We start from the raw sequence: 20049 nt of genomic DNA on the forward strand, positions 1-20049 counted from the left end.
GGGGGGGAGCAGTGGATTAGCTGCTCCCCTGACCACTCACTCAGTGCTCCCCAGCACGTCCGGGTCTTCGGTGGCACTCACTTTGGGCTCCGCTGCATGCAGCTTGCGGTTGCGGCTCCTGCAGCTGGTGCTTCTCACGCTCCCCCTGCCATCTCTTTGTGGCGGCCGGGTGATGGTCCTCCCTGTGCCCGCTGGGGAGAGCCTGCAACCTTTCGGCTCCAGCTGCGCTTGGCTGAGGACTAATCCAGCACGGGTTTCCCACAGCAGGCAGCTCCGGGTCTTCGGTGGCAATTCGGCGGCTGATGCTTCAGTCGCTCCGAGCCTTTGGCAGCAATTCAGCAGTGGGTATTTGAGTCTTCGGCGGTAAGACTTGGGTTTTATATTTTTTCTTTGCTGCTTTGCAGTGGTGGCACCTTTTTTATGTGTTTGCTACCCCTGCTCTTAGAACCTGGCTATGCCACTGCTCCCCAGGCAATGAGTGAGGGTGGAGGAGAGCGAGTGATGGAAGGAGGGGGGATGGAGTGAGCAGGGTGGGGCCCTGGAGACGGGGTGGGGCCTGGGAGTTTGGTTTTGTTGGGTCAGAAAGTTGGCAACCCCTAAGGGGTGTGACTCTGGCCCCTCATCCACATTTTGGAGTCCCTGTACCACAGTGCCTGTGTAGGAGCAGAAGGTGGAGCAAGGGCGGGTGACCTCCCTGGTGAGGGGGGGGGCAGGCCCAGGGTGGGGGACAACAGGCCCTGGCTGGGGCAATCCCCGCCCTAATCCCTCCCTGCTCCGGCAGCTGCTAACACTGTCCCCGCTGTCTGGCTCTTTAAGGTCAATTTAAAACAAGACGCGCCACCTGGCGAGTTCCCAGCCAATGAAAATGGCGGATAGAGAGCTCTCGCCCCCTGTGTGCCCGCCCGGCGGGAAACCATTTCTCCCATTGGCCGAGGGAGCCGATTTTAAAAACGCTATGCACCGCCCTTAGCAACCGCATTCAGCCTGGCTCGCTGATTGGCTGCTGATTGGCCAGTCGCAGGCTGCCTCCTGCCAGGGCCGCAGTTTTCAAATCCACATTGTGCAGCAGTAGCCGCAGCTCTTGGGTGGAGGCCGGGATCGGGCCCGGGCGCTGAGAAGCCAGGTGAGCTCGGGCCGGGCGGCTTCCCATATCTGCCTATTCTCCCTCCCCCCGGGCTGCACTTCCCCGGCCCCTGCCCGCTGTGTCCGGCCCACTCTGCAGCCCCCTCCCTCCCCATTGCCCGGGGTGCCAGCGTCCCCCCCACATGCAGCCCGCGGTGCGCCTTCCCTTCGGCATGTGGCCCGGGGATGACCTGCCCCTTGTCCTTCCTACGGCCTGCGCTTCCCCACGGCTCGCTGCTGCCCTTTCCCTGAGCATCGCCTGCGAAATCGCTGTGGGGTTGGCCGGGAGCTTCGGCAGCTGCTGATTCCTCCCTCCCGTAGCCTGCAGTCCGCGGCGGGCTTACACCGAGCAGTGTTGGGGGGGGGGGGGGAAAGAGCTGTTTATAAGGTTTCAGAGTTGATTAGAGAAGGGGAGGAGGGTGTTCCAGATTCCTTTACCTTGAGCCAAAGTTCAGTGATTCTGGGAGACAGTGCAAATTCAACTCTCTTGTGGCTGGGGGTAGCTGCATGGTGATGAGATTTGTACTGGCCTCATCTCCTTTGCTGTATGCTGCACTGACCCTGGTTGGCTCTTCTCTGATTGGATGGTTTTATCCATAATGTGACTCCAAACAGCAGCTCAGTCATCTCTGTCTGTGTGGATGAGCTAACTCAGTTGTGTCTTTTGAATCTCTATTGTGTGGATATTGTAAACCAAGGGTCGGTAACCTTTCAGAAGTGCTGTGCTGAGTCTTCATTTATTCACTCTAATTTAAGGTTTTGTGTGCCAGTCATACATTTTAACATTTTTAGAAGGTCTCTTTCTATAAGTCTATAATATATAACTAAACTATTGTTGTATGTAAAGTAAATAAGGTTTCAGAATGTTTAAGAAGCATCATTTAAAATTAAATTAAAATGCAGAGCCCCCTGGATTGGTGGCCAGAACCTGGGTAGTGTGAGTGCCACTGAAAATCAGCTCGGGTGCTGCCTTCAGCACCTGTGCCATAGGTTGTCTACCCCTGTTGTAAACCAAGCCAGTTGTAATGTGTATCCATTGTTCCTGTCTTACTGCAGAGCTATGGGGAAATCCAGGTTTCTGAGCCAGGTTGGAAGGTCCTGAAAAACCTAATCCCAGTTTCTAAAATGGTGGCTTGTTTTCCACCAGGTGCCCTATTATTAAAGCACCTGAGACCTGTCCATGGTGTATTGTGCTCTGGCTGCAGGCTATAATTAACCTTGTTGATTTAAAGCATGGATTCCAGGGCTGTCTTTGGGAAGGGGGTGGGAATGAAGGGTGCTAGTGGAATGACTGCTTGATGGCACTGTAAGAAAGTGTTCTCTTTGTCTGACCCCCTCCCTCAACTTAACCAGAGGACAAAAGTCCATATTACCTTCCCACACTCTCATGACTCCAGTACAGTCACACAAAGCATGGCTTTGGTCCCAAGCATACTTAGTTTAAAGGGGAGGAGGGTGATGTTGACAGTCCCAAAATGTCACAGCATGGGCTGCTGCCCTTAGGTGGCTCAGACCTGTCGCTTAATGCAAGAACAAACATGCAAACAGTGACAGGCCTGGACCATAGAGCCCTTCACATCCAGCCTAGCAGGCAAGTGTTCAGCTGTTTTGGTGATGGGCTCATTACAGCTGCTTGGGATCTAGTTGCAGTATCAAAATTGCTCTTATCTAGTGCCTGGCTGGGGGGAGCTTGTCTGTCCAGCTCCTAGTGAGGTAGAAGGCTCACTCACAATCCATAACAGCTGACACTAATGAGGCCTATTCTAGGTCAAGGTTGAAGTGCATTGGCTGGGGCATTGTGAGTGGGTAGCTTGCTGTGCTGTTCCCCTCTGTACCTGTTCTGTGAGTAAATGGAGATCAATCAGTCTCCAAAGCCAATAATCCAGCTTCAAAGCCATACAGACAGTTCCTTTGCCCTCCTGTCTCCCCCCTCTCTTAAGGCGCTGAGGCATAGTGGATAGAGCACACACGAGACAGGTTCTAGTCCCAGCTCTTCCATGGGATTGCTGGGTGACCTCAGCTAAGTCAGTTCATCGCCCTGTGCCTCAGTTTCTCCATCTGTAAAATGGTGGTAATGATGCTTCCCTCATGGCTCTGTGATCTATGGATGAAAATTAAGAGCTGGGTGTTGGCTGATATATAGATGCCGGGAAACACTTTGTAACATGCTCTCTGAAAATGGCTGCTGAGCAGGAAGGGGGACCCACATATCAGGGTTCATTTGTGAAGGGATGATGTCATAGTCGCCACTGGAGTCAATGGAAACTATTACAGCCTAGTGCTCTCTGTAATTACAGGCTGTGGTCTGGGCTGTACATGGGAGAACAACAGTGCTGGAGGGAGCTTGTCTGGAAAGTCACTCTAGGCTGCATTCTGCCCATGGGCTGGCAGCATGATGTAGGTCTCCAGATTTGAACAAGAGGCTTTTCAACTCCTGTGGGTGTGAGCTATCCCTGCCCTGGTCTGTTGGTTTGTGTTCCTTGGAGCTACACCAGGTGTTGGGATTGGCACTGCCAAAGGCACTGAACACACTGGACCCTCAATATGCTGGGGTAATTTTGTTTGGCTTTCTAGCAAGAGCAGATCTCTGCATCAGACTGACTGGAAGACAGGTGAAGATGGGCTGCTCTAGCTTCTCAGAGTGCAAGCCAATGGGGCCTCTGTTTCCCAGAGGAAGGGCAGGAGAGAGTGCAAACTACAGAGAGGAACCAGACAGATACTCCAGCTGATAGGAGCAACTGCAGAAACAGTTAAGGCAGGGACCTTCAGGCCTTGTCTACACCACAAAGTTGCAGCGCTGGTGAGGGAGTTATAGCGCTGCAACTTATGAGGTGTACACATCTGCAGGGCATCACCAGCGCTGCAACTCCCTGTTTGCAGCGCTGGCCGTACACCCGTTGAAACTCGGGTGTAGAGGATCCAGCGCTGGTGATCCAGCCCTGGTCATCAGGTGTAAACACTCACCAGCGTTTTTCTTGACCTCCGTGGAATAAACAGGTATCCCAGCATACCAGAGGAAGCCTCTCTGGTAATCAAGCAGGTCTCCTTCCCCACGGTTTGCAGGGGGGTTTGGGGAACGCGAGAGCAAACCGTGGGGAAGCAGGTCTCCTTCCCAGCGGTTTGCTCTCGCGTTCCCCTAACCCCCGTGCAAGCAGATCTTCTTCCCCGCGGTTTGCAGGGGGGTTCGGGGAACGCGACAGCACACCACGGGGAAGGAGATCTGCTTGCACGGGGGTTCAAAAAACACCGGAGCAAACCGCTGGGAAGGAGACCTGCTTGGGGGGGGGTGTTCGGGGAACACTGGAGCAAACCGCGGGGAAGGAGACCTGCTTCCCTGTGGTTTGCTCTCGCGTTCCCCTAACCCCCCTTGAAGCCGCCCAACAGCGCTGCAGTGTGGCCACATCTAACACCACTTGCAGCGCTGGTTGCTGTAAGTGTGATCACTCTGCAGCACTGGCCCTATACAGCTGTACTAATACAGCTGTAACAACCAGCGCTGCAGAATTGTAGATGTAGACATACCCTCAGACATCCAGAGACCTTTCTGCAGTTTTGATTGGATTATTGCTCCAACCCCCTTCCTCAGTCTCTTCACCTCCGCTTCTCTCCATACTACCACTCTTACCATCTTCTCTCCTGCCCTGTCCCCTGCACCCTCCTCACCTTCCCTTTTCTTTCCATTTAATCATGGGACTAACATGCTATTAAGGCCTGGCTTGACAAAGCCCTGACTGGGATGATTTAGTTGAGGATTGGTCCTGCTTTGAGCAGAGGGTTGGACTAGATGACCTCCTGAGGTCCCTTCCAACCCTGATATTCTATGATTTGCGGCGATCACATGGTTCACTCAGCTGGTGTGTTCTATCCCTTCCCCCCTGTATAGATTACAAGCTCTTTGGAGCGTGGACCTTCTGCTGTTCTGTTTATATGGCACCTAGCACAATGGAGCCCTGATCTTGGATGGTCTCTAAGTACATTAATAACATCTGCTTTCTCTCAGCCCTCCCTCACACACCACTACTTCGGTTCGACCTTGTTTCCAGCTGGGTCCTAACTGCCAGCCACCTGGCAGAGTGATGGGAGGGAGGAAGAAGCAGAGCAGGATAGATTGAATTCTCTATGAATTGTAACTAAATATTCTATTTTGGGGGCCAGGGAGCGAAGGTCCTATAGTGGGTCTTATATCTGGATCTGCTGGACAGCTTGCTGTCGCCAGGTTGGCACTGGCCTGCTGGTGTCCCATTCATCATGTCCCTCAGCAGCCAGCCAGCCCTGAGGGAGAAATGGCTGGTTCTTTGCAGTCCTGCAGGTGAGGGTCTGTAGGGGCACATGGGTGTGTGCAGGGATTTTTTTGGCATGCTCCCCTCCTCTGTTACCTCCCTAATGCCTGCATCTTCTTCAGCACCTCCAATGCTCCGGATGGGTAGACTTGCCTGCAAACTGCTGCTGAAAGCCCCAGCCTTCCCCACCTGCCACTCCCGACAACCAAACCCACCTGCCAGCCTCCTTCCTGTTGCCTCAGCCCCCCTGCTACCCCACGGACAAAGGTCCAGGCTTGCTTCCCGGCCTTCGGAATGCTCCCAGTCTTATTTCCATGGGACCCCAGTGGCATTCAAAGAGTTAAATAGGGAGTATGCTCATCCTGGCTTGCATGCTCCTAAGCCCTAGCAGTGGTTCTTCCCCATCTCGCATGAGAAGGCCTCCAGACTACCTCTGCTTCTGTGCCACTCGCCTTCCTCAAAGCAGCTTCGCACCAGTGCAGGGGCCCTGGGGAAATGGTGCTATGGAGCCATGGCAGGGCAACAGTTGCCCTAACGGGATCCTGCAGAAGCTGTCTCGTCTGGTTGCCTTTTCCTCATGACAACAGAGTGATTCTTGTGCATTCTCCTGGGGCTTGTTGCATTGCTTCCCGATCAGAAGGTAATGGAATGGGGGTGGCCTTGACCCAAGGTCCCTTGGACCGAAAGCTGTGGAGATAGGGGCCATTGGCCTAGAGAAGCAACGGTGGCTCCAGTAGCACTTGAAAAACCAGACCACGAGGGATGAGGCTGGTGACGGGAGGGACAGAGGGGTCATTGCTCCCCAGGCTGTGAGGTCAGTCACTGAGAGCTATGGGAGGTGGTGGTTGCTGTTTGATCCCAAAGGGCTAGTCTCTGCCTGTGAGGTAGGTGCATGTATTAAAGGTTGTGTCTGAGCTGCAGCTGAGCTGCTGCTAAAGTCCCTGGGGTAGGGGCAGAGGTTTGCAGTCGCTGCTCTGTGGTCTGGATGATAACGGAGGAGTATGGATAGAAAATAAACCCATGTCTCCTAACGCTGCTCACTGGGTGCCATTGGGCAAATCCTTTCCCCTCCTCATGCCTTGGTTTCCCCATCTGTAAGATATGGATAAAGGCTGTTTGCCCACCGCATGGGGGAAGCTGAGGCCTTGAGTCTGTGAAGTGCATTGAATTCATTAGTCAGCATTTTGGGGGCATCTCTTGTCTCTGTGCAGGTGTGCTTGGGCAGAGAAGATGCCAGTGCCACGCAACTCCAAGACCACAGGCAGTAAACCGCTCCGGCCTGGTAAAGCAGGAGCAGTGGAAAATGCCAGGCCCGAGAAGGTGAGTCTGTGGGGCTAGTAATTTTCTCCTGCCCCTGCTGGGAGCTGGGGCTATGGATACATATGGATTGCTCATTCCAGTGGTAGCAATGGGGCCTTCGCTGGTAAAGATGCAGGCTGGTCCCTGGAGTTGGGAGGCCATAGGAAAAGGCGGCTTCTCCCTCTTCCAAGAGTTGGGCCAAGATTGGTCCCAGCACTTCAGTCGTGTTAATGCTTTAAAGCTCTGGGCTGGCCCCTACAGAGCTGCAGTCTGGCCTGTTGCCCTTGGGCAGGTCATGCAGCCTCAAATCCTATCTGTAAGCTGGGGTCTAGCCTGCTCCCACTTTCCCCCTCAACAAGGTTTGGAGAGGCTGATGCATCAGACTCAGCCACTGTGGCATTAGGGGGCAGACATCTATCACAGCTGGAGCTGTGAGAATACGTGATGCTTCCAGCCCCACCTTGACTGCTTTGTTCTCCTGATAGCTGGTATCTTCGGTGCCACGCCCCCTGCTCTGGGCATGGCTGCCAAGAAAGGGTGGCGGAGCTCATGATTGGTGAGTTTGGGTCCAGCATGCCATCTCAATCATCTGCTCCTTACTTTAGGAGGAGAGTTTTCAAGCAAAGAGGTCCCCGTCCTCACCCCAGGGGGCACCCAAGAAGAGGTCAGCCTTCGGAGACATCACTAATGTAAGGACACAGCACTGCGGTGGGGAGTGGAGGAAGAAGCTTGTGGGGGAGCTGGATGGGCAAGGTTCCTCTCTGAGCTGAATATTTCATTTCTACCTCATCTCCCCGTCTTGTTTCCTAGTCTTGTATGGTGCCTCTCCGGAGAGGCACTATACATCTTTGCTGGGTCATGCATGGGCTAGGGGTAGGGGATCAGAGGTCCTGAAGCTTGATCCGCTGCTCTGATATAAAGACCACACTCCCATATATTAGTCCTTACATTCTGATCTGGGAACAAACTCTTCTCCCACATCCCAGCCCTGTGCTCTAACCACTAGATCATGCTGATGTTCACCTTAAAATATTTTCCCTGCTAAGACTGGCGGAATCAACATCCAGTGAAACTTCACAACTATCAATAGTCTGCAGGCAAGCCAAGTACTGAACCTATTTGCTTAGGAGGCACTAGCTCTCTTCATTGGCTGTATTGGACGTGCCCCTATACCTCCCCGGGGTCCCTCTAGACCAGTGATCAGCAACCTTCGGCATGCAGCCCACTAGGGTAAGCCCCCTGGCGGGCCAGACCAGTTTGTTTACCTGCTGTGTCTGCAGTTTCGGCTGATCGCTGCTCCCACTGGCCGCAGTTCGCCGCTCCAGGCCAGTGGGGGCTGTTGGAAACGGCGCGGGCCGAGGGATGTGTTGGCTGCCACTTCCTGCCACCCCTATTGGCCTGGAGTGTTGATGCTGGGGAGCCTGGCCAGGCTGCCCCTCTGTTTGTTGTGCTGTGCTCCCAGCATTGCCCTCTCACCTGCCAGGCTCACAAGAACCAGGCTGGCCTGAGGAAGAAGGATGCTGTGAAGGCAGATCTCAGGAAGGTGCAGAAGGGCACAGCTGCTCTGGGGGTCTTGAAGAACAATGAGATCAACTTGAAAAAGTGAGTAACTCTCTGTGGGTCAGCCCTGATGCAGCCCCAGCCCCACCCACCCCTTGCAGCTGCACTGTTCCTCACTCTGATGGATGCGCATTTACCCTGGTATCTGAGCTGCTGTCCCTGTGGCTAGCACCAGTACTGGCCTGCACAGTGCTGTCACTTTCCAGGCTGCAGCCCAAGGGGACCCTCTGGCAGAGAGTCAGTCTCCAAATGCTTAATATCTCTCTGTGCCAATGCTTCTTGGCTCTCAGGGTCTCTTGGTGGTAGAGCTGGGGGCTCTAACAGTAGGACCCTTTGCCAGCTGGGAGGGTGGGGTGTCCTCGGAGAGGCTTTTGCCATTGGGAATGTGCTCAGGTTGCCTGCTAGTGAGATTCGCTGCCATGGCGAGCGAACTCCCCTCCAGTGGGGAACTAGGAGGATAATTGAGAAAATGGAGTGGGAGAAGCTGCAGGCCAGGCCCCCAGTGTAAAATGAGGAGGGGGAGGTAGAGGGACATCCCTTCATCCTGGCTGATTGATGCACAGGGAAGAAGGGAAATCCCAAGGGATGTGGCTGCACCTAAAGACAAATGGGAGGCTGGGATGTGGAAGGAAGGGGTGTCGTTATGTGGAAAATAGTTGAATGCTGATGGGGGCATGCTGCCTGCTGTGCAGTTATAATCACCCTGTCTGAAAGGAGATGGCAGGCGTGTGTGTGTGTCCTTGGTGAGAAGATTCAGGGTCCTGGAAAAACTCCTCGGAAGAGAGATGGGGATTGCATGCCTTGGAGAGGAGACTCGTACACCTGCCTCATATCCCCTAGTATTAAAGGAGTGGTATGGAGGGGGCAGATCAGGAGATCCCTTGTCCTTGTGTAGGATGACAAGGGACTTCAATGGAATTGAAAGCCATTCCATATAAAACTGCTAAAGGAAAATGCCTTTTCCATACAATGCATGGTTGGCCTGTGGAACTCAGGATCTCATGGAGGCCAAGAGCTTAGTGGAATTCAAGGAAAGTTTGGGTGGATAACAGGAACCTTCGTGGTGATGTTAGTCAAGATAAAAATATTGGCAAGGCTGTAAAGCCTCCTGCTTCAGGGTATCAGCCAGTCATGGACAGGGAAGACATTTCTCTAATGCGCAGGTGTCTTTGTTCACTCAGTGGGGAGAGGTGTTCTTGCCCCTGCCTTTGAAGCAGCTATTACAGGGCACTATTGGAGAGGTGGCCCTGGGCTATAGCTATACCCTGGTCTGATGGGATCTGGCGATTTCTGGGGCACTGGATGACCAACACCCCCCTGCCCCTGAGCCCGGCCTCTTGCAGTGTCTGATCTGCTCTTGGCTGCTTCTGTTAGGTCAACAAGGAAAACGCCCCCAGCTGAGGCAACTGTTGATCCCAAACTGGTTCCCAAAAATGACCTGGTGCCGGAGGAGCCAGCACCCACGCAGGTCAGTGGAATCGGATGCTCACTGTCAACCTAGTGGACCCTCGGAGGGCGAGAGGCGTGATCAGCATGTGGGACTCAGCTGGAATGCTTGCATTGCACTCCTTGCAGGAGGGAAGTGCCCTGGTCTAACATTGTCTCTAGAGGGCGCTCGTTCACCTCTTCCTGGGGATACCGAAGCACGGCCTGCAAGTGCTGCCTGGACTGCTCACCTGTAGGGGGTCCGAGCCTCTGGCCCTGTCCGTCTGCATGCATGAAGCCAAGCCGCACCTTGCCCGCTCCCCAGCTGCTGGGCTACACAGATTGGATCTGGCAGCTAATTTCCCGAGTGCTGGGTTGGGGCAGGTCTGCCCCCTGCAGGCCACATAGGCAAACTGCTACAGAAAAGTCCTGCTGGGTGAGCCGAGAGAACAGCACGACAGGTGTTGCAGAACAGGATGAAGCGCAGTGACGGGGCATGCAGTGCCTGCTGTGTTCCAGGCTGGGGTTTGCCACATAGCTGTGGACACTCCTCTGCTAGCTGAGAGAGGTGCGTTGGCAAAGCAGTCTGGGGCTGGAAGCCCAGTGCCTGACCAGCCATCGCTCTCAGTGCCTCATTGTCATGATTGCTTGGGACTTGTCTCTCTGGTGTCCCAGAGGTATCCTCCAACCCTCTTGCCTTTCACGCAGGTGCCTGCCATTGAGGACATTGACAAGGAGCAGCTGGGAGACCCTTATGCCAGCGCCGAGTATGCCAAGGAGATCTTCAATTACATGAAGGAGAGAGAGGTGTGTGGCACTTGGGAAAGGCTCAAGCACAAGGATCTCAGCTTTGCCTGTCTCTCCTTCCTCCTCTGCTGGACTGGCCCAGCCTCTCCGAGCTCACTGGCTTGATGCCCTGGAGACACCAGGCTGACTCCAGGGGCACCAGGCACAGGAAGGAGCTAGAATGCCAGGCCAAGGCCCCTAGGGTCTGAAGGTCCCATTGTCTTCAGAGAAGAGAGTGCAGCCCCCTCCAGTGCATTTGTCTGCTGCATTTCATGGCATTGCAGATGTGGGGCTGGTACATTGGGAGGGCAGGCAGGTTGCGCCTTAGCACTTGATGCATAAAGCTTGATTTCCAAAAGCCCCGGCTCATGTCCTGGGCTGGCTTGGCTCAGTCTTTCGCTCTTTCCAAGCAGGCAAACTAGCTCCAGTCATCCTGTTATGTACAGGTCTCTGTTCCCGCTGCCTGCTCCATGCAGCCTCTCTGGAGCCCAGGGCTCTCCAGGCAGGAGGCTGGCTACTCCTGGGCAGGGTGATTGGTTCCACTTGGCTGATGGCTGTTCTGTCCATGGCAGTGAGTCTCCCTGAGAAACCCTGGGTAGGCCCTGGTAGCCATTTCCCCTCCAGCCATGCTGCTCACTGGCCAGCAGGGGAAGCAGTCTGGGCTCCTAGCTCACCTCTGGATGGTGAAGCCCAGTTACAGCCACTCTCCTTGTAGTGCTGTCTGTGCGGATGGCACCTTCTGGCAGGAACTGTCCTCCCAGCCACTAATCCCTGCTGGGCGCCGTGGGTGGCCCCTTCCCTTGACATAGCAGGGCTGGCTGACCACAGAAAGGATGAGCAGCTTGGGGTAGGATCAGCTGGGCTCTAGTGTCCAGCCCGTCACAAGAGTTGGTGCCATTACAGAGACACAACTGGGCTTGGGTGGAGGGTGGGATCCTCCTACAACAGTGGGGCTGAGGGCCTCTCCCAGGGAGGCCCTGTTGTGACAGCGGAAGCTCCTGGCCATGGTGCCATGGAGAAAGCTTAGCAGCCTGCCTGCAGGAGGGCAGGGCCATGGACTCAGCCTCTCCAGGTCCTTACCCGCATGCTGCAGTGTGCGAGCTTCATTCACTAACAGCCTCTCTGTGGCTCCCTTGGCAGGAGAAGTTCTTGCTTCCAAACTACATGGAGAAGCAGTACGACATCAGCAGGGACATGAGAGCCATTCTGGTGGACTGGATGGTGGAGGTCCAGGTGCGCACCCGGGTTCCCTTGAGGGGGGTAGGGGGGACAATGCCAGCGTGTGCACCGTAGCAGTTTGTTTTTTTAAAAAAAAACAAGGGGGGGAGCCCCTTCCAGCTGGAGGTGGGGCAGACCATTCTCCCTCCCCAGCACGCTTGAGCAGAAGCCATATGGAGGAGAGGAACCCCTTAGCCGCTGCGACGCGGCTCAGCTGCATGCAGCTGTGAGCCTAGCTTGTGGCAGGGGTGAAAGGGCTGGGAGTGGAGAAGGGGGCTGAGGAAAGGGGGCTGCAGGCCAGGGGGAGGAAGCCGCTTACCGTTTTTCCACACAGTCATTGGCAGGGGCCAGTTACCTCGTGGAGACGCTGGCCCTGACTCTCCTCTGGGCGTGTGTCTGGAGCCAGCCCTGGAGTCTGGAGAGGAGCAGCAGCCTGGCGAGTCAGACAAGTGGAGCACCAGGGACCCTTCCCTGTGCCAAATGACACTGATCTGTGCCTGGGCACTCGGGGTGGGCAGCCTGGGGCAAAACAGCAGACATGACCTTCACCCCTGGACTGGGAATGGGAAGCATTTTCCCCTGGCTACTAAAACAAGTCCCAGCCTGCATGAGGGCAAGTCTTGGGAGCAGAGCTGGTGAGGGGTTTTGTTACCCCTTGCCCTGAGCCTGCTGCCTGGGGAGGGCAGCTTGGGAACATAGCAAACCCTGAGTGACTGCACCCAAGGTGGGTCACACTGGCTGACGTGTGCCATTCCATCTGTCTCTCCACCCAGGAGAACTTTGAGCTGAACCATGAGACGCTGTACCTGGCGGTGAAGCTGGTGGATCACTACCTGGTGGAGGTGGTGAGCATGAGGGACAAGCTGCAGCTCATTGGCTCCACAGCCATCCTCATCGCTTCCAAGTTTGAGGTGACCCAGTTCTGGCCTGGGCAGAGCCTGTGGGGTGTTGGGGGCAGCCTGGCTTGTAGGCAGAGGGTAACACAGGCCCAGAGGGGGACACGTGGGGCTTGCTGTGCAGTCACATTATGGCCCCCCACGTAGCTCACGTGACTAAGGCTACAGCACAGGGATTGACTATTGCTGCTTGAAAGGCCCCAATGCTGGAATAGCAGTGAGGGGGTGAGCAGGCTGGGGTCGAGGGAGTGGTGGGCTGGAATTCATCCCTTGGGTCCTAATTAGCCCTTAGGTGTCCTGTTGGTTAGCGTCCCATCTTTAATGCAAATCTCTGGGAGTGTGCGCTGGTGTGAACTGGGCTGTACCAGCAAAGGGGGAAAGATCAGGCAGTTGGGACATTCCAAATGCTAAAGCTGGCCCATGCACTTGGACCTTGGTGCACGTCCTATGGACCAAGTGTGCTGCAGTGCTGCCGCTGAGCAACTAACCTTAACAAGAGAGGAAGAGCTGCATGGATCACTCTGCAGCACGATGGTGTTAATGTTACTCCTGACTTAGGAGTGTTGGAGCCACAATGCAGGATTAACTTAAGCTTTTGCATTTAATTTCCTAGTTGAAGGAGGAAACAGGAAGTGGGGAAAGGGAGTCCCAGGGAGAGAATGCTGCCTTTGGTGACAGGGCTGATATGCTTTTTGATCCCACAAGTGCTGGTTAAAGCATTCCAATGCACTGTGCTTGGGAATGGAGCCCAATTGTTCCAGGTGCTGGCAGTTTGTTGGGACACTGCCCAGGAAGGAAGAAGAATTCCACACACCCCTCTGTAGCCAAAAATCAAACCAAGCTGGAGAGATGTCCCCTGCTTCCCACCACCACCTTCTGAGTATTGTGGTGGAAATCCCCAGCCTGAAAGGTGAAAGTTTGGGCAGGTTACCCAGGTGGGGAGACTGGGATAGGGCTGGTCAAATTTTCCAGTCAAAATCTTGATTTATCTATCAATCAATCAAATGCCCCAAACTGATATTTCAATCCAGATATAATGTTGCAGTGCCTTATGGAAATTGTTGGTGGGTTGTCTCCTGCTGGATTTTCTGCTATGGTCTAGGCTCCCTGGTTGGATTAAATCTCCTATGATGCACTGCCTCCCCTTTCTAAGAGTGGAAACTTTGGGGCATCCTGCAAGATGTCAAGCCCATCCTATAGAGAAGAGCGGGAATGTGAGGCACCTGAACTACAACTCCCATGAGACATTACGATGGCATTTCCCAAATAAAATCTTTCCATCTTGAATTTTTGCTGAAAATAAGTTTCCCATGGAAAACTCTGATGAAAGTGAAGTGCTCTGCATCGGCCTGCCCCATCTTCAGTGAACATTTGGCACACCACTGAAATGCAGCTATCTCTGGAACAGAATGTGGCAGCTGTTCAACAGCAGCAATACAGAGCAGTTCCAGAGAGGTGTTATCTCATTTGCGACTGCAGGGCTGTCCGTGGGGGGCAGCATGGCCTCATCCAGGTTGAACTCCAGCCAGGACAATAGGGTTCACATCTCTCAGAAGGTGCCAGTGGGTTTTTAAAGAGCCAGAAGGGAAATTAAAAAAAGATGCATAAGGGGATTGTGAGCCAACCACTGAAAGTGAATGGGATTCATGCTCCAATTTCACCTAGATGCTTCTGAAAATCTCACCCCGAGGGTTTTAGTTTAGCCCTTGCCAGGCAGCTCAGCACAGCGCCCCCTAGGGACTGGGGCAGCACTGGCCTGAGTGTAGGTGGGGCTGACCATTCCTGTGGCTGTTTCCCTTTAGGAGCGCTGTCCCCCGTGTGTGGATGACTTCCTCTACATCTGTGACGATGCCTACAAGCGGGAGGAGTTGATTGCCATGGAAATGAGTATCCTCCGCACGCTGAAGTTCGACATCAACATTCCCATCCCGTATCGCTTCCTGCGGAGGTTTGCCAAGGTGGGGCCCCATTTCTGCCACTAGAAGGGGATGTGGGTGGCCACAGCTAGAGGCCAGCAGGTGGACCTCGATGACACCCTCCCCCACCAGCCAACTGGCACAATCACATTGGGCTGCTGGTGGGGAAATGAGCACAACGTGGGCATAAAGTGCTCTATGAGGGAGTGATGCTGCAGGGAGAGCAAAGGCTGCTCCTTCACCAGAAGGAAAATACTTGTCAGAGGGGCTGTAACCAGCAAACAAGCTCTCCCTTCTCCCCCTCCACCAAGTCCTATCACTCCTGCCAAAACCTGCCATTCTTTTCCGCACCTCAGTGCCCTGGAGGCAAGTTCTGATTCAGAGCACCAAGGGGAGCAGAGCAGGATGTTCAGTGCCAGGAACACTAATGTCTCTCTCTCTCCTCCATCCGCTTGCTCTTTGGTCCATGCAGGCCTGACTATCTCGGTCATGTGGAAGCGCTGGCTGGCTCCTCTGCCCCTGCCTAGTGGTGCCCCCTGCTCTGCCCAACACACCCACAGCAGAGAGCTCTCTCCCAGCCATGGAGGGGAATCAAGTGCTGAATTGGCTGTGGGCTCCAGAAGGGACAGGAGCATCTGGCACTCAGGGTGGGAGATGAGCAGGCGTCTGGGTCTGGATGCCAGAGGCTCCTCCATGGAGAGGTCTGGATCTGACTTGTCCTGGCAGGGGAGAGAAACAGTTGGGCCAGTCCCAGCTGCTGGGCTTGAGTGACCTGGACAGGCAGCCAGGTTGGCTGGCTCAGTGATTCTGTGTTCTGGGGTACCCTGGACCCATCCCCCTTCCTCACCCCTGTGCTGAGCACCAGCGGGACCCTTAGCTGCCAGCTCTCTGCAGTATCTGCTCTGTGGGACCACCTGCCTCTCCCACGGAGTCAGCGCTGAGCAGGGCTCTCCATTGCAGACAGGGTGCTCCCCCATGACCATGCCCTGGCTCTGGAGGCAGCTAGGGGAGGCATCTCCTCTTCATCAGGTGCTCAGCAGGGAGGTCTCACCACAGTTCCTTTTTCCTCCCACGGTCCCAGTGCGCTCACGCCAGCATGGAGACACTGACCCTGGCCCGCTTCATCTGTGAGATGACCTTGCCGGAGTATGACTACGTCCAGGAGAGCGCCTCCAAGCTGGCCGCCAGCTGCCTGCTCCTGGCACTCAAGATGAAGAGCCTTGGGGGATGGGTGAGTGCCCTGCTCTCCTGGCCCTTCCTCATGCCTGGCTGTCCAGGTTAGCTCCACTGGCCCCGCGGAGCAGGAGGCTGCCTGGAATGGCTGCCCCTTTGGCCGCTGTCGCTGGCTCTCCAGCAGTGTTGTCTGGCTGGTTTCCCCCAGGGTCAAGTCACCAGTCTCTGTTCCTAGGGATGGACACTGTCCTGGAGCCACTGGAAACGTGGCTGCGGGTGGGTTGGTCCCAGATCCTGCAGTCTGTGCAGGGAACCCCCGGCCTTGAGCTACTGATGCACTTTCAATCCCGGATGGACAGGGAAGCCCCACCCCTTCCACTTCTCCTTTGCCCTACCTCTAATAGCTAGCTCCACATGAGCCTGTGAGGCCCGAGTTCCGAACCCTGTTGAGTCCCGTGCCTGCTCTCCAGCTCCCCACTTCCAGAGACTGCAGGCCCTGGTACCTTCAGGGGGAGTTAGAGAAGGGGGCAGCTCACCACACACTCCAAGCCAGGCCCTCAGCAGCCTCAGGAGTGGGGTTTGCTCTGCCTTCTCATCGTCCATAGCTGGCCCTGCAGACTAGGGGAGAAGTATGCGACATTCTTGTCTTATGCTCCCTGTCGGGCAGCTGACTCTGGTGCTTGGCTGCTCTCTCCCCATCCCTGAGATCTTTGGCCATAGCGTCCCTGTTTGCAGATGGCCACGTGCACAGAGGCCATTCCTTTGGCTCTGTGTGGGGACCTGACTGAGCCTGTCTCTGCTCCTTACTCATCACGATGAGAAGGCAAACTCAGCTGTTATCTAAATTGGGCAAGTGATTTGTGTCCTATCTGCACTGGAGTCTGGCCAAGAAGCCATTATGGGGTCAGGACATCCCAGGGGTCAGATCTATCTCCAGTGTCCTGGAAGAAGCAGCATGGAGTGTATGTGCAATGGTGCTGGTCCAGGCTCTTGAGTCCCTCTAATGTGCTGCAGAGCCCCATGCTGGAGTATTATAGCGGGTACAGCTCTCAGGAGCTCCATCCACTGGTGAAGAGGCTAAACTTCCTGCTGACCTACCAGCACGATGACAAGTTAAAGGCGGTGCGCACAAAGTACTCCCACCGGTGAGTGGACTCTCCTTGCAGTGGTGTGTCTGTGGTGTGTCTGATGGGCTGGGGCCGGGAGATGTCTTCCACTCGCCAGCAGGGGGTGCTGCACTGGACATGTCACCTGCCTAGGCAGTCTGGGGCGGGAGCTGTGAAACTGTTGCTCGATATGAATGCCCTGCTGCCTTGGCCCCAGTGCAGTGTCAGCTTCCAAGGGACCATTGTGATCACTTCATTCTGGCCTGCGCTCTGCAGAACGTTGATCTGCAGCATGGCAAGGACTGGCTGCCCCCAGTCACTCTGATCTTCGTCTCTTTAAAGCTAGCTGTGGCTTCAGACACCCTGGCCCTGTTGCATCGAGAACAGGGGGAGAAACTGAGCCACCTGGGCTGGCTAGCTGCAGTCTGGCAGAGGCTGGCCCAGCAGGAGCTCGCCGTACTACGGCTAAGGGCCTGCCTGCATTCCACAATCTAAGTCAGTGCTGTAAGGGGTCCTTGCTGGGCTGTGGCTGCTGCAGGGGCAGTGCCAGCAAAACCACCGTGCATGCTGGAGTCATGGGTCGCCCTGGTCTGGAACTTATGCCTTCTCTCTGAAAGGGAGAGAACCCGTAAAGGGAGAAAAAATTGCCCTTTGCTCTGCATAAAGGGGGGGCCTGGAAGACTTGTACGCTAGGAGCTCAGGTCCCATGTGCCCAGAAGGACTCCGTGGTGACTGGAGAACGTGCCAGCAGGGACAGGGCATGTGGGCATGGTTGCTAGACTGAGCACCAAAAGCTGATTTAACGCCAATGCCTAATGAACTCTTTGGAGAAAGGAGTCCTTTGCTAATGACTGCAGGCATCTGACTGGGGCCCAGTGCCCTAGCAGACTTCCCTCAGGCTGGCTGGAGCTCCCACCCCACCCCGTACCCTGTCCCTATGCTATGTGCCTCTGCTGGGTGTGCTGCACTAACAGGCCTGTGTCACCTTTTCAGAGTCTTCTTTGAAGTAGCCAAGAGTGCTCCCATGGACATGCTGAAGTTGGAGGTGGCTCTGAAGAGCTAGCCCAGGGGATGGGGTGAGCAGCCCTCTTGGGGGCTGGCAGCCCTGCCTCTGGCTCGGAGGGATGCACGGCCCATGTGTAAATAGCTTGTATATAGAGATTAGCTTCCTTGGCCCAGAGGGGTCTGTACATAGATTTTTAATGTTAAAGGGGGAAAAAATGTAGCAAGTGTTATTGGGGGACTAAACATGAAAATAAGTCAATAAAATAGTGTGTATCTGTCCCGCCTGGCAGTCTGTGTAGTATTCCCAGCCCAGCAGTGGCGTGAAGTCAGGGCCCCTTGCTATACGGATACCCAGCGAGATGCTCCCTGCCCCCGAGGAACTTGCAGTGGAAATAGAGGCCAAAGGGTGAGGAGGGATGATGTGTAGCCCATGGTCACACAGCTGGGTGGGGGTAGTGTGCTGGGGGGAGGAGTATCAGGCTTGTTTTTTTGAGGTTTGCTGGGGGTAACACCTGGCCTCCTCTAGTCTATTTGTGCTAGTCTCTGCTGCCCAACCCCAGGGGGCTCACAGCGGGGTTCTTCCTGACTCTGCTTCCTGCATCTGAAGTGCCGATAAATGGATTCTTTCTGGCTGGATCTTGTATCCCAACCCCTGGTTCTGAGCTATCTGGATGTGCCTGTGATTGCCACATGGCATCAGTGGGCGCTGGATGGTAGTGCTTTGCAAGCTGCGTGCTGAATGGTGACCCTGCAAAATAGGAGATGAGTCTTAAATGACTCTTCCTCTTTTTGCCTGTATCAGTGAGGTGAATGGACGCTGAGATACTCCTGAAAACCCCAAGAGATTCCACAGGCGCGCACAGACCTGAATGTAGCCTCCTGAATCATTATTGATGAAGAAGCCAGCTTGATGCTCAAATCACAGGGGAAGTAAGGAAAAAAACCATGACATTAAATCATTGTCGAGTTACTATGGCACATGAGAAATGGAGCCATTTGATTTTAGGCAAAAACACACTTAAGCATAAAGCCATATTGGGTGAGATGAATGGTCCATTTAGCCCAGTATCCTGTCTTCCAACAGTGGCCAATGCCAGGTGCTTCAAAGGGAATGAACAGGGCAATTCTCCAGTGATCTATCCCGTCATCCAGTCCCAGCTTCTAGCAGTCAGAGGCTTAGGGACAGCAGAGCATGGGGTTGTATCCATGACCATTTTGCCTAATAGCCATTGATGGACGTATCCAGGGGTGAAAGTAACTTACAGGACTTACCGGTACTGCCGGAGTCCTGGTGGGGGGTGGCCTCAAGCAGAAGAGGCAGGGAGTTGCAGAGGTGGCTGGGAGCCCTCAGGGGCAAATTAAACGGTCCGGGGCTTTGGCTGCCAGGGGGAACCCCAAGCTTTGTGGGGCTGGGGCAGGGATTTAAAGGGCCCAGAGATCCTGCTGCTGAGGGAAGCCCAGAGCCCTTTCAGTCCCCATTGTGGAAGTTGATGCGGTCCAGCATGGTGTACTGGCTCTTGGCAGGTACACCGGACCGGCTTACTTTCACCTCTGACTATATGTATTTGTATGAATGTGTCTCAAACAATGCAGCTGCAGCCTGCCACTAACCAGCAGCGACCCCAGCAACTGGCTGGCCCCTGTGGGCTGCTGCGTGCAGACAGCCAGCAGGTGCCGCTGGGCTGGGTCTGCCAAGGAGTAAGTAACCAAGGCAAAAACCACAGACAGCCCGCCAGGGAGGGAGCCGGGGTGGGGGAGGAGTCAGGGGTGAATGAAGGACAACTGGAATAGCCTTCATGAAATATACAAGATATTCAGAGAAAGCTTTGTCAATTTCAGCCTCTGCACTCTGCAGGCAGGACAAAACAAAGAGATCCGAGATTGCACCTGACGTCCTAAGAACATTTCAGGTGTTTAAATCTATATATATAGAGGGTGGATTGGAATGAGAACTACTATTTCTTTCAAAGGAGGCACAAAAATTTCCCTGAATATTCAGTTTTCCCCTCCAATCCCTTTGTGGTTTTGTCTATGGGGGCTATTTGCTTTCCCTGTGAATCTTCAGTTGCTGTAGCAAAATTAGTTCGCCCAAAATAAACCCTAATCATCATGACACATCTTTCCACCATGTTCTCCATGTTTTTGTGGAGTTTTTTTAAACAGTAACATTTCAAAGCTGTTTGGACATCACAACCTTGATCCTTTGCTGGGAAGGAAAAGGGATAGATTTGAACTTGGAAATGGTTCCTGATTTTGATTGTGT

The 20049-nt window shown here is 54.5% G+C and overlaps 1 protein-coding gene across 2 annotated transcripts; it reads left to right on the forward strand.

The window, feature by feature from the left end:
• Positions 1 to 82: 82 nt before the first annotated feature.
• On the forward strand, positions 83 to 18214 carry CCNB3 (cyclin B3). Of its 2 annotated transcripts, none has more exons than XM_030575379.1 (12): positions 83 to 363; positions 6614 to 6722; positions 7307 to 7390; positions 8185 to 8303; positions 9636 to 9729; positions 10395 to 10493; positions 11613 to 11705; positions 12464 to 12601; positions 14389 to 14544; positions 15584 to 15733; positions 16690 to 16820; positions 17775 to 18214. In XM_030575379.1, exons 1-12 carry the CDS (start codon positions 173 to 175, stop codon positions 17842 to 17844), a joined length of 1434 nt encoding a protein of 477 aa, XP_030431239.1. In that variant the 5' UTR covers positions 83 to 172; the 3' UTR covers positions 17845 to 18214. The 2 variants fall into 2 exon arrangements, with proteins under 2 accessions (XP_030431239.1, XP_030431240.1); XM_030575380.1 differs by lacking the exon at positions 83 to 363 and adding an exon at positions 1046 to 1123.
• Positions 18215 to 20049: the final 1835 nt, after the last annotated feature.

Source organism: Gopherus evgoodei, chromosome 9 (genome assembly GCF_007399415.2).
Source record: "Gopherus evgoodei ecotype Sinaloan lineage chromosome 9, rGopEvg1_v1.p, whole genome shotgun sequence".
Classification (NCBI taxonomy): Eukaryota; Metazoa; Chordata; order Testudines; family Testudinidae; genus Gopherus; species Gopherus evgoodei.

What these genes read in the sequence shown, in the direction of transcription:
- CCNB3 (XM_030575379.1), top strand. Translation starts at nt 173, where the DNA reads ATGGTCCTCCCTGTGCCCGCTGGGGAGAGCCTGCAACCTTTCGGCTCC. An exon ending in AATGAGATCAACTTGAAAAA is followed by an intron (nt 8,304 to 9,635) that starts GTGAGTAACTCT and finishes TGCTTCTGTTAG; the next exon opens with GTCAACAAGGAAAACGCCCC. An exon ending in AGGAGCCAGCACCCACGCAG is followed by an intron (nt 9,730 to 10,394) that starts GTCAGTGGAATC and finishes CCTTTCACGCAG; the next exon opens with GTGCCTGCCATTGAGGACAT.